The sequence below is a fragment of the Macaca thibetana genome, chromosome 13 (genome assembly GCF_024542745.1).
Source record: "Macaca thibetana thibetana isolate TM-01 chromosome 13, ASM2454274v1, whole genome shotgun sequence".
In the NCBI taxonomy this organism is placed as follows: domain Eukaryota; kingdom Metazoa; phylum Chordata; class Mammalia; order Primates; family Cercopithecidae; genus Macaca; species Macaca thibetana.
The window spans coordinates 69,960,554-69,974,760 of NC_065590.1; the positions used below are offsets into that span (position 1 = coordinate 69,960,554).

The 14,207-nt window shown below is 36.8% G+C and overlaps 2 protein-coding genes across 3 annotated transcripts in view; both read left to right on the top strand.

Moving 5' to 3' along the window:
- PRKD3 (protein kinase D3) overlaps nt 1-14,013 on the top strand; it is a 77,031-nt gene extending 63,018 nt beyond the window's left edge. For both annotated transcript variants that reach the window (XM_050753337.1, XM_050753336.1), the window contains 5 exons: nt 3,974-4,135; nt 4,722-4,820; nt 7,453-7,720; nt 10,235-10,320; nt 11,187-14,013. In XM_050753337.1, the coding sequence (XP_050609294.1) occupies nt 3,974-4,135; nt 4,722-4,820; nt 7,453-7,720; nt 10,235-10,320; nt 11,187-11,360 (789 nt within the window). In that variant the 3' untranslated portion in view covers nt 11,361-14,013. The remainder of the gene's footprint in view (nt 1-3,973; nt 4,136-4,721; nt 4,821-7,452; nt 7,721-10,234; nt 10,321-11,186) is intronic.
- Nucleotides 1-14,207, top strand: part of CEBPZ (CCAAT enhancer binding protein zeta) — a 406,976-nt gene that overhangs the window by 346,603 nt on the left and 46,166 nt on the right. The gene's annotated exons all lie outside the window — the stretch shown is intronic.

Consider the following 14,207-nt stretch of genomic DNA (forward strand, 5'->3'; position numbering starts at 1 on the left):
AACACATTGTTAGATTGAAAAGAAAGTTTGGAATGACTCCCTTTAACTTTTTAAAGTAATGTGTACATTATATATGTCTATATACAGTTAATATACAGAAAAAGAGCCATGCCTACATAAACTGTCAACCTGGCCACATCTAGGGAGGATGTTGCAAAGCAGGAAAAATATTGGGGAAGGGAGGTTCCTGTTGTTCTCTAGATTATATGGTAATGTAAAATGTTTCTTTTGCTATATTGCCTGAAGAGGGTAGTAGACTAGTGGGAGAAAAGGTGTGGTGTTCTCGTAGGTACCTATGTAGTTGAAAGATGTTATCAAAAACCTAGAGGGAAATTTCTGGTTTGAACATTGTGGTATAAATTCAGCATTTTCCCATTCTCATCTTGGAAGTAACCCCAAAGCTGTAAGAAAAATGATTAACAGAAGTGAGCATACTTTAACAAAAATAGATGAGAATTCAGAACTATAAAATAATGTATATTTTCAACGACAGTGAAGTTCTGAAGCAGAGGTGCATGCCTCTTCAGGAACAGAGAACACAGAACTGTTTTTGCTGATTCTTTCTGAGATCTACAGCCCTGATGTCCTCCAGAGGTCCCTTCTCCAAACAAAAACCCATTTGAGGGTCATGATCTCAGAAGATTTAACTCAAGGGAAAATACATTAAATGAAATGAAAGACCACTTTAACAGTGGAAGAGTGAAAATCATACTGCACCAAATAACACCATAAACATTTATAAAGAAAAACAAAACAAGGAGAAACAGACAAACACATCAGTAGTCCATGAGAAATGGAGTAGATAGAAATAATTAAGAACATACAAGGTCTAAACAGAGTAAGGTAGATCTAAGCAGATTACACTGAACTCTGTACCCTAAAAACAAAGAGTGCCTCATTAATTCAAAAAAGCAGTAGTATAAACAGTATCCTTTGATCTTAATGCATTAAAGCAAAAATAAATTACAAAATCAGAAAACAACAAGCTTCTTCATGAAAACTTTATTAATTTTTGAATCAAAGAGCGAAATCAAAATTTCAGAATATTTAGAAAACCATGAAAATACCATATATATATATATATATATATATATATATATATATATATATCAGCACCTTTGTACTGTCTTTCAGAAAAAGCTTTATAACCTCAAATGTTAAGCAAGAAAGAATGAAAATAATTAAGAATCCAACTCAAGGAGTTGAAGAATGAACAATAAAATAAACCTAAAGAAAGCAGAAAGGATTAACAGATCAAAAATGAAAATTAATAAATACAGAAAAGAAATAAGCCAAAAGCTGGTTCGCTGTGTGGGGGAAGGGAGGAGGTATGTAAAAATAAAATGGCCAGCCTAAGCAAAGAAGAAAATACAATATGATCTTAGGGAGATAACCACAAATACGGCAGGGGGAAAGGCATTTTACGATACTTTGCTCATGTCTATCAGATAAATTTGGAAACTTGGAGAAAATGGGTAATTCTCAGTGAAAGTATAACTCACATACTCCAGAGGAAACAGAAAATTTAAACCAATAGAGGAAGTTGTTAAGGGAGAGAATAATGTTACAGCATACTTCTATTTTTGTGTGTCCACATGTTTTTAAAGGAGGGCGGGGGAAAAAACAGAGCCAGACAACTATGGAATAGCCAAACAGTCACATTTCTACCTCTGTTGATAAAAGTTATAATATTCTGAATCTTACACTGCTTACTGCCAGTGTCACACCCCACCACGATGGGGTATTTAAGTTTCATTTATCTACTATAAAATGTTGTCATTTTGTATTTTGCTACTTGGAAAATGATCTCATAAAATTGGTTTATAATGATTAGCAAACCTATTTTGCATTTGTTATTCTTTCACTTTCTAAACATTTTTGAAAACACCTACCATGATGCAGATACTGAGCTAAAATAACTAAAACAATCTGTGCCTCAGGGAGTTCATTAAACAATGGAGTAAAATATACACATTATTACAATACAGTGGAATAAGTACTGCTGCATATATACAATACAGTGGAAACTACTGCGGTAGTCCCAAAGGGAGAGAATGTGGGCTAAAATTAAGGCTTCAAAAAACATCTTAGACATGGAACTCAGCCTTACGTAGACCAAAAACATGTTAGTCCCCCTAGCATAATCAGCTAGCCATATTAAGGAAAAAAGCTAAAGAAAAATGTACAGATGCTCCTCATTTTGCGACGGGGTCATATTGCCATAAACCCATCTTAAGTTTGAAAATAAGTAGATAAAAATACCTACTGAACACAGCTTAGCCCCGCATAGCCTACCTTAAGCACAATCACATTAGCCCACAGTTGGGCAAAATCATCTAACACAAAGCCTATTTTACACTAATGTGTTGAATATCTTATGTAATTTGTGAATACTAAAAAAAAAAACGGAATTTTTTTCTGGTATTCAGAATATGGTTTATACTGAATGAATGCATACCACTTTTGTACCACTGTAAAGTTGAAAAATTGTAAGTTGAACCATTGTAAGTTGGGGACCGTCGGGTTATTTTTTTGCTTTTTTTTGGTTTGTTTGTTTTCGAGATGGAGTTTCACTCTTGTTGCCCAGGCTGGAATGCAATGGCGCGATCTTGGCTCACTGCAACCACCGCCTCCCAGGTGCAAGCAATTCTCCTGCCTCAGCCTCCTGAGTAGCTGGGATTACTGGCATGCGCCACCACACTCAGCTAATTTTGCATTTTTAGTAGAGACTAGGTTTCTCCATGTTGGTCAACCTGGTCTCAAACTCCTGACCTCAGGTGATCTGCCTGCCTTGGCCTCCCAAAGTATTGGGATTACAGGTGTGAGCCACCGCACCCGGCCTTTTTTTTTTTTTTTTTTTTTTTTTGAGACAAAGTCTCACTCTGTCTCCCAGGCTGGAGTGCTATGGCGTGATCTCGGCTAACTGCAGCCTCCACCTCCCAGGTTCAAGTGATTCTCCTGCCTCAGCCTCCCGAGTAGCTGGGATTACAGGTGCCTGCCACCACACCTGGTTAAGTTTTGTATTTTCAGTAGAGACGGGTTTCACCATGTTTGCCAGGCTCGTCTCGAACACCTGACCTCAAACGATCCACCTGCCTCGGCTTCCCCAAGTGCTGGGATTACAGGTGTGAGCCACCACACTCAGCCTGTATTTTTATTAATAAGGAATAAAAATTGTTTAAGCACTTGGTTATTCAGTAGAACATATTTAAGATTAAATTGGAAAACTGAAACCAGGTTATTGAAGATCTCAAAATGTAGACAAAGGAATTTAGATTTATGTCCAGAAATAAAGAGCCATTGAAGGTGTTTGAGCAAGGCTGACTTCCTGAATTTTTGAAGAAGGATTTTCCGCAGTACAACACAAGATAAATTGCTTTTTTATAAGCATAAACAGTATGGCATTCATCTTTATGTATCTCCAACCCTTGTCACCTAGTTATGATCAAGAAACGTGATAATGTAGGTAGAGATGTTGAGCCTAAAAAGAGGGAATTACCATTATAATATTATGAGAATCAAGACTTAAATAACTATCTTAGAAATAAAACTCTTAAGCAAATACCGTCACAAATACAGCCCCCAAAGGCCAAAGGTTTCTGTGTAATTGACTAAAAATTTACGGGCAGTTGGTGCCTATTCAGGGAAAGCATGAAATTAGAGCAGTGTCAGATTTTTCAAGTGAGAAGGAAGGAAAAGTAGTAGTAATGGACAAGAGTGATTATATAATCAAGTTAGGAGAAGATTCTATCCCCTCAGTGTGGCTACTCTCCAGTACACAACTTGGAGAATCAAAACCTAAGATCCTTTTCATTGATTGTAATTTTTATTTTGTTTGCTTTGTTTACTTCTCTAGGCTTTTTTCTTTCTGTGCCATTTATTTCAGACAATCATAGCACATCTAGATATTTACTTAGTAAAACTGTTTCTCTGCTTAAGTTGGTCATATAAATATCTTGCAACCTCTCTTCAGAATTTGCACCATCCTGGGATTGTAAATCTGGAATGTATGTTTGAAACCCCAGAACGAGTCTTTGTAGTAATGGAAAAGCTGCATGGAGATATGTTGGAAATGATTCTATCCAGTGAGAAAAGTCGGCTTCCAGAACGAATTACTAAATTCATGGTCACACAGGTATTTTAACTCCTTTTTTTTTTTTAACTAGCGATTAAAAACTTATATATATATATATATATATATATATATATATATATATTTTTTTTTTTTTTTTTGGGGGGGACAAGAGTCTTACTCTGTGGCCTGGGCTGGAGTACAGTGGTGCAGTCTGTCTCACTGTAACCTCTGCCTCCTGGATTCAAGTGATTCTCGTGCCTCAGCCTCCCAGGTATCTAGGATTGCAGATGCATGCCACCACGCCTGGCTAATTTTTGTATTTTTAGTAGAGATGGAGTTTTACCATGTTGGCCAGGCTGGTCTCGAACTCCTGACCTCAAGTGATCCACCTGCCTATGACTGCCAAAGTGGTAGGATTACAGGCATGAGCCACTGCACCCAGCTAAACACTAAAATAATTAAATAGTAGTGCTTTTACATGTTGGGTGATTGTGGGAATTGTTAACCTTGAGGAGCAGAATAACACCCTTTTAGCTAAGTCTTGATGAACTATGGTGGAGTTTTCAAATTAAATCATTCAGGGAGTCACATTGAGGTTTATTTGTGATTTTCCAGACACTGAAAAGAAAATCTTTTTTCATAACAGATACTTGTTGCTTTGAGGAATCTGCATTTTAAGAATATTGTGCACTGTGATTTAAAGCCAGAAAATGTGCTGCTTGCATCAGCAGAGCCATTTCCTCAGGTGAGATATTCTCCAGAACCTTTTAAATGATTCTGGCAACATTTTCAAAGTACCCACATAATAAAAAGGCAGTGTACTAAGTACTGTTGGTTAAAAATGCATACCATCTTACAGAAATAGTTTTTAGCCTGTAACTGCCAGTGAGGATTAATAACTAAATGAATTCAGATGTTATTAGTTACACTGTTTATATTCAAGACTTTTTAGATTTCACCACATCTAAAAGAATAACTGCACAGAGATTCTGCAATTCACCTCTCCCCGGGGGCTGGGAAGGAAGTGAGCAAGTATCAACCTTGGTTAGTGCTTGGTACTTAGGATGAATTCCTCATAAATAAAACAAATGGGGTGTTACTGGAAATGGGAGATAGATTTTGGTTGAGGCAGGCAGCCAACTCCTTTTCCTATTTAGAGTATTGTATTTCAAACATTTTCACCAAAACCTATGTAAGAATAACATTTCTCATCACCACACACACACACGACAGCATCATGCTTCTGTGTCCTGGCAACATGTAGCACTCTTTTTTTTCTTAATTCGGTTGAGTTTTTTTTTTTTTTTTTTTTTCAAGTGTTCATCTTGATCCACTAAATTTATTTCATGACCTATCAAATGGATCATAACCCAAATTCTGAAACAACCATCCTGAGAAATAAATGGTGGTGGTGGTACCCTGCAACCGTTTTCCATAATTGGCAAGGATGATTCCTTTCATCAGCTCAAATATCTGTTGCCAAACTATTGTTTATATACATTTGAAACATGTACATTTAGACAAATGGCAAGACTAAGGACAACAGATACCTGTTTTCACTTGGTAAATATAACTCAAATTGTCTTTTCAAATAAAAAGATATATTAAAAAATCATTCAGCTTTTAAAGTAGTAATCATATTCTTTTATGTTTATGTGGTTAAAAGTGATTCCCTATCATTGTGAGGTCGAAAGGGTCACCTAATAGTTGGTGCAATGTTTTAAATAAACTGCTTCCATATATTATCTCATTTGATCTTCAAAATAGTATGGACAAAAGATGCACACTCTTAGAGGTAACATTAAAACTCCCACTTTCTGACCTCCACTTTAGTGATCAACAGTGTTCCAGTGAGAAGCAAAGGGATTCTTTTTATGCTCAAGTGTTAGCCATGGCTGCACTTCTTTAATCAGTTGCCAGACTTCCAAGTCATCTTTACCTTATCAAGATGTGAGCTAAAATCTGGCATTTAGCAACAACAGAATAGTTTGTATTTCTTCAAGCTCAGTACTCGTACTCTTCAAAGACACTGAAATCGAGAAGCAGCCAGATTCAGTAATGACATTGAGCAAATATCATTCATAAAAACGTGTCAGAGTCCACACCCCAGAAATAGCAGCATTTGATAACTTCACTTCTTTGTTTTCTAGGCACTGTTTGTACCACTGTTTTCTAGAGCTTAAATCTCTTTCCTCTCAATTTATATTAATGCTTTTGCTGAAGACATTTTTTAAGTCAGAGTATTTCCTCCAGAAAGTACCTGGCATTTGCTTGTTCAGCATGGATGTGGTCATTAATCCCCCAGATCTAAGCCTCTAGAAAAATCTGGGCAGCAAGATAAGTGTTCCTAGTTCTGCCAAGCTCATCAACTTCTAGAACTCTCTTTTGAGAAGACATGGTAGTGACCGGCTACCTTTGCATATAACTTTTTTCAAATCTAAACATCTAACTAGAAATAATTTGTTCCACAGTCATAGAAAAGTGTTGCTGTTACTCACTGGGGCAGTCTCCACTGGTGTCCACAGGAAAAGTTACCTTTAATACACCTCAGTTTTATTTACTTGCCAATTTATAACATCCTTAGAAAAGAGATTCTAGGATCAAGCAAAACAAGGGATTTTTTAAATACTGTATAACTTTTTTTTTCCTTTTTTTTGAGACAGAGTCTCGCTCTGTTACCCAGGCTGGAGTGCAGTGGCATAATCTCAGCTCACTGCAAGCTCTGTCTCCTGGGTTCATGCCATTCTCCTGCCTCTGCCTCCCGAGTAGCTGGGACTACAGGTGCCCGCCACCACACCCGGCTAATTTTTTTATATTTTTAGTAGAGACGGGATTTCACTGCGTTAGCCAGGATGGTCTCGATCTCCTGACCTCGTGATCCCCCCGCCTCGACCTCCCAAAGTGCTGGGATTACAGGCGTGAGCCACCACACCTGGCTAATACTGTAACTTATTTTTCATTCAACAAACATTGAGTACCTTGTGTGTCCAGGCACTTTAAGGCCACTAAGGATTCAGAAATGAAACAATTCCTGCTCACAGATGATGGGAGAGTGATCTCACAAAACAAATGATAGAAAGCAGCACACTCCCGTTTCATAAGAAATAGGAACACACATAACACCAGTCTGGTATTTGGTATTCTGGAAGCTAGAACTTTTGAAATATGCACTAGGAAAGCTCTTCCTACTATGCCAGTCAGGATCACAGGGCTATAAATGTGTCTGCCTTTTCAGAAAAGGATATTTTACAATTTCCCTATCTGTGATTGTTTAATATAATTAGAGCTGGCAAGTATGTTGAAATGATACAGTGTCATTTAGGGACAGGTAGTTACATATATAACACTATAATACAAAATTATCCTTCAATTTCCAGGTGAAGCTGTGTGACTTTGGATTTGCACGCATCATTGGTGAAAAGTCATTCAGGAGATCTGTGGTAGGAACTCCAGCATACTTAGCCCCTGAAGTTCTCCGGAGCAAAGGTTACAACCGTTCCCTAGATATGTGGTCAGTGGGAGTTATCATCTATGTGAGCCTCAGTGGCACATTTCCTTTTAATGAGGATGAAGATATAAATGACCAAATCCAAAATGCTGCATTTATGTACCCACCAAATCCATGGAGAGAAATTTCTGGTGAAGGTAAAAAAAATACTAAGTTTTGGCTATGTGTTTTAAGTTTAAAAATCCTTCTGATCCCATATCAGTCTGTCTCTTGCAACTTATCTTTTTAATAAATCTCCCATTCATCTTCCAAATTCAACTAGTTGCCAGTTTTTTGAGCACTCTTCTTTTTACACTTTTATCTGTGTCTTCTGTATAGTTCCCAGGCATAGCACTGACATAGGCCCCAGTAGCCTCATTCTCAAACCACTCAAATAGCTTTTTAACTGTCTTACCTGTTAAACTCTTCTGGTCCTTCCCAGTCGCTGCTGCCAAATCCATCTTCAGGAAACATTACTTTCCCAAACACTTCTCTTTAACCACCTTACAGGCATAGTTATCTGTGATATGGTCCATGCTTACCTTCTAGCCTCATCTCCCACTACTCTCTACACAAACCTAGTTGTTTACTCTTCTGAACTGTTTTCTGCAATTCGCTTAGGACTTTTTTTTCCCTTGTCTACAACCCTTCCTATTAAAATTTGAGGACTCCTTAATTTGTGGCTCACCTGTAAAGTTACCTGACTTCTCCTCTTCTAAACTGTAAAATTAGGCTTAAAAAATTTGGGCTTTTTTATTATTTTTTTTTATTTTTATTGAGACAGAGTCTCCCTCTGTCACCCAGGCTGAAGTGTACACAAACCCAGCTCACTGCAGCCTCGACTTACTGGGCTCAAGTGATCCTCCCACCTCAGCCTCCTGACTAGGTGGGATGATGGGTATGTACTATGGGCCACCACGCCTGGCTCATTTTTAAATTTTTGGTAGAGATGGGGTCCCACTGTGTTGCCCAGGCAAACTCTTGAACTCAATTGATCTTCGCAACTTGACCTCCCAGAGTGCTGGAATTACAGGCATGAGCCACTGCACCCAGCCCCATTTTTTTCTTAAGTATTCATTCTTTTCATAATCGACTTTTCTAATCTTCAGAACAAGACTGTGAGCTCCTTGAATGAATACCTAGCTCCAGTACCTTATACCTAGAATGAACTTTATATTCACCAGACACACTGCAGTTCGTTTTCCTCTCTCCTATGGACCTCTGCTGAGAAGCTGCATACATCTTTTTCCTGCCTAGTGAGGGCTTTTGAATTTGCAACTCCTGATTCTGTACCCATCAAGAATAACTTGGCTGGCCCTCTTTAGTCTACTGATACTGACAAGGACGACAAGTACATTACTTAAAACATTATCTAACTGCCCCATAGAAGTTAATAGAACCAGTGCTGGGGAATACCCCCGTCTGGATTTAGCCAACCCATGTAATGGGTAGATCTTTTTTGTTTTTCCAAAAGTACTAGGCCTAGTCATAGGATTAACTAATATTCCATTAAACTGGGAAAAGTTTAAGGAACAACATGTGAAGACAGTAGCAGGTTTGCTTGGTAATAAAGCTAACTGAAGAAGCTCATAAGAAGAGTTTTTTTATGTTAACCAATGTTATCTCAGACCTCCTGAGGCAGTGTGTTCTGTAGAACTCTTCCATCAGAATCACTTGATGAGTTTATTAGAAGAGAAACCCCATAGATTGATATTCTTTAGTTGGAATGATGACTCAGGAATGTGCATTTTAAATAACTCCAAATGATTCTAGTGCACATGGTGGGCCACATTTTAAGGAACGATGCATAAAGGTCTGAAGTATTTGGAACACAGAGAAATTCATAAAGTACTTGGGGAAAATCTTTGCTAGTTTGGTAATATAGAGACAAGAAATAGAATTAGATTGGTACAAGTCTTTCCATTTGGTTCGTGTCTGGGTCTAGCCTTTGGTTATCAATATTTCAAATGTACCATTATATAGGGCTGTAGTTAGTATATAGTTACTGGTTGCCTTGGTTTTGCAGTTGATCCATTCTCCAAATAAGTGAATAAAATATATATGCCAAGAACTCACCGTGTACACTAAAACACCCTGAAACCTATTTGTTAAAAGCACGAACCTTTGGTGGTTAAGTTACCACCTCAGTGACCATACACAGAGGCAAGGCAGTGCTTTTCCAGACCAAGTCAGGGACTAGAGAGCAGCATTGGAGCGGGGTGGGGAGGATCAGAGAGTCTGTTTCATTCATCTTCAAATAATAATAGTTAATACTTAGCACTTAGGGGCTAAGCACTGTTCTAAGCCCTTAACATATGTCAGCAACTTCATGAGGAAACTGAGGCACAGCACAATTTAGTAACTGACCCAGTATCACACAGCTAGTAGGTGGCAGAACCAGACTTCAGCCCAGGCAGTCAGGTTCCAGAGTGTATACTTTTAATCTGTACTCTCTACTGCCTTATAAATTAGGCAATGAAAATTTGACAGATACACTTAAATCAGTAAATATGTATGATTCATTTTACATGTTAGCTAAAAGTCCATGTCCTTGAGAAGCAAAAATTCCTCAACCCTGTATTTTTATGGGTTGAACTGCCTTCTAGGCAGTCACAAGTTTGGGGTGCTCTATGCACCCAAATTCATGTATTTTGTTTTGTCTTTTCCCTTAGCAATTGATCTGATAAACAATCTGCTTCAAGTGAAGATGAGAAAACGTTACAGTGTTGACAAATCTCTTAGTCATCCCTGGCTACAGGTAAAAAAAAAAATGTAATCTCTCTTTGACAATCCTCATTTGAGTAGTTCACTCTGATGTGTCCCACCTAGTGAAACCACTCTAAGATCAGCAGAATAATATAAGTGCTCTTAAGTGATTAATTTGTACTACAGCTGAATCTGTGGAAACCGTACAGCATTCAAATCGGTAATAACAGGCAATTAAACTCCCATGAACTGAAAGCAATGACTTAGCCTTTCATAGACCTATGTGTTCATTTCACCTTTTTGTAAGATTAGCATGACATATTAATTTATCAAATTTATTTTAAATGTCCACTGAAGGGTTTATTTTTGCATTGAAGAGATTTTTTTAAAATGCCATTTAAAATATTTGGCTTAACTCTCCCAAAATTACTTTATAGATTTATCAAAAGATACGCTCCAAACTTCAGAGTAAGGAGGGAAGCTTTAGAACTATTTTAAAGGGAGTGAGAGGTAGAATTAGCTTTAAAATAAATGTAATCTAGTCTACCAGTTACTAAATTATCCTAATAAGCATCCAAGCACTTTCCCCTACTTTGAGGAATAAGGTTTAGGCCTCGTGTTGTATAGAGCAAAATGTTTTAGTGATTATTCTTAGCCACCTAAGAAGCTTGAAGCAATTTTTTTTAAACTTCAGAAATTAGTTACTTTCATTCATTGGAGATTGTGTTTGAAAAATTTCTTTAAATTGCTCATTTAAAATATCACAAGTAGAACTTAGTATATAGTAGATACTTATGAGTTAGGGCCTGTCAGTTATTTGACGAGGGCACTAAACCAAACCAAAACAAAACAGAAAAACCAAGTTGACAGTATTTTGTTTCTTTTATGTTTCATCATTACAATTTCATTTTCTCCTAGGACTATCAGACCTGGCTTGACCTTAGAGAATTTGAAACTCGCATTGGAGAACGTTACATTACACATGAAAGTGATGACGCTCGCTGGGAAGTACATGCATACACACATAACCTTGTATACCCAAAGCACTTCATTATGGCTCCTAATCCAGATGATATGGAAGAAGATCCTTAATCATTGAGCTAACCTAAATAAGGAAGGATTTCATTTTATGGACTGATATTTTGCTATGTAACTTGTTCTCTGTAGGTTGTCATCTGCAGGGCTGCAAAGATATGAGGAAATATGATAAGGAATCAGTGACACCAGTACTGTAGTTCATAATGAGTAGGTACAGGCAGGAAACTGAATAATAAGAAGTCATAATTGAATCAAGGTGAAACTTTTTATAAACTTCTTTAGCCTAAGCAATAACTGGTTTTGTATTTTTTCTTAATCCTTCACTTTAATACAATAGGACCACTTAATTTGTCTTTCCTTTCCTGTTTTTTTATATATATATATGTATATGTTTTGTTTTAAGCAAAAACAAGGCAAGCTAGCATCCAGTTACTATATAGCTTGGCTAAATTTATACAAGACTTACAAAATTGGTTACTCAACATGCTTGTATTTAAGAGAGAACTATGAGGCTACCATTATGTGATGTTACTACAAGGACTTTTAACATTGGTTTAACCCAGCATAGAGGCATTGAAGGGTTTTTCTTAGATGCCTAGAAAGAGAGCACTGGGCTGTTTCACCTTTCTTTTTTAGGTCAATCAAGACTCCAAAGTAGTGATTCCTAACCTTTTTGGAGTTGCTCTGCTACTCTGAATATGTTCTGTACAACATAAGGATTGTCACCTTCTGTATGTTGCAACAGCTTCTAAGATAATTAGGGACTAATGATGTTACAAAAGGAAGAGTACTGCTGGTCTAAGTGCTGAGTTTTACGTCTTTTCATAGCTCCACTCTGCTGCTAAATATGTATTCTGACACCATCCGGATGCAAGTACTGGATTCCAGCATTCAGCAGGTGCAGATCTCAGCTTTACACAATTTATCTTTACCTAGGGTTCAGCCAGTAATTTCTGCTTTTTAGCAGGGTCAGTTAATACTACAGTTACTGTATAGTAAACAGTATCCTTTTTTCTCCTTCCCCCAGCCTATTGGGCTTTGCGGGTATCTGGAGTGTTTTAAAATCAATTATTTTAAGCAGTTTGGGTGGATGGGTAGGAGTGGGGCATGAAACAGTTTATAAGGCTGGGGCTATATTATCAACGCAGCAAATTAAAGAATGAAGACTTCTTTTTACATTTCAGCTCCAGCAGCCAGGTGTTTAAAAACTATTTTTAAATGTCTTCCCCAAAGAGAGTTTAAGATGTGGGACCATCTACTTCTAAGAAACAGTGGCTTTTTATTTCTTCATTTCTCAGTAATCATTGTAAACCTTTTTATTATTATTATTATTTTCCTTCTCCACTCTAACAAGAGTAAGAGCAAAACTCTTTCTCAAGTCTTGGATCCACTACTTGTTTGTTATGTTGGCCTGGACAGATGGCAGGTCTGTCTGCAGTTCCTCAGTCTGTAAAATGAATATTATCATTCTTGCCTCTACCTTTGTCACAGTGTTGTGAAGATCAGATACATATGAATGTAGTCAAATAAACTGAAAACTAGGAAAGTGTTAACTATCATTGCCCACCGAATTTGAGGTAGCAAAAAAAAGTGTTCTTGTATAAGAACAGACTGAGAAGCAGCCTTTCGAGATCCCTGAAGCTAGTTTCCTATCTAGACTAAAAATACCCTCGAAAGAATAGTAGCAAACAGTATGCAGTGCTCCTGTGTTCTAAGTTATTTTATGTTTTAGTTTACCCTCACAACAGCCATAATGTTAAGTCATTATGAGCTCCATCTTAAAGATAAGAAAACTGAGGCAAGGGGAGATTAACCTACTGCCAAATTTCAAACAGTTAGTATATGTATTTGACACCAGTAGTATGGCTCTAATCTTACCCTTAGCCCTCCCAACCATTATGCTATACTCTCTACCCATAAATACCTCCAGGACACATTTCCCTCTTGGTCATTTGTCCTTCTATAGAAGCTTCAAAGATTAAACCAAATTAATTTTCAAAAAAAAAATTTTTAGAAATGTTATTTTCCCTGTGATAAGAGGATGACTTCCCAGTTTCACCAAAGTCTGTTTATATCAACACACACAAAATGGAATAATTCTGAGTCGCTAGGCAGTCACTCTACTGTGGTTTTACTACGTAAGGTGAAAATTAACTGGAATGATGTTTGTTTGCTATACTTACATAATCAAACTTTACAAGCCATGAAATTAATTGCACTCTTCGTATTTGTTGCTAAATGCCTAAGAAATTTTCTAAAAATTTTGTAAAGGCACCGTCAGAGAATCTGGAGTTGAATAATTACTCCAGATACTGTATAACCTATATAACGTTTTGTCCTTAAGTCGTGTTTGTATAAGAAGTAATTGCTAGAAACATTTGATAATGTACAAAGTAGTCTATAGTGACTGTTCAGTACATTTTTATATTTTTTTGGTTACATCCAACTTTTTGTAAATATACTGGAAGCTTGATAATAAAATGTATTTCCTATCACCATACTTTTCCATGTGAAAACCTGAGCCTATTTCTAGTAGAAGTATCCAAAGAAAAGTTTTATCTGGTTGTGTTATTTTACTAGACCTTGGTAAAAGCACTATTTTGGAAACAGTATTTGTAAATGGAACTAATGCTATATTTAAAAACACTGATTTTTTTTCAACCTGCCAAAAATAAAAAAAAAGCTCATTTTATAATTTTATACTAAATTTGAGGTGATTATCTAAAGGTCTCATTTCTTGTAAAGTTTGGAGTAATTGTAACTATAACTTTTTCAGGAACTACCACCAAAATATCCAACTGTTATACTACCAGAAGGCTTTAAAAAGTTAAAAACCTAATATCAAACTTTCTAGGTGTGAAGATATAAAGTATTACCTGACTCTAGCCCCTTAATTATAAA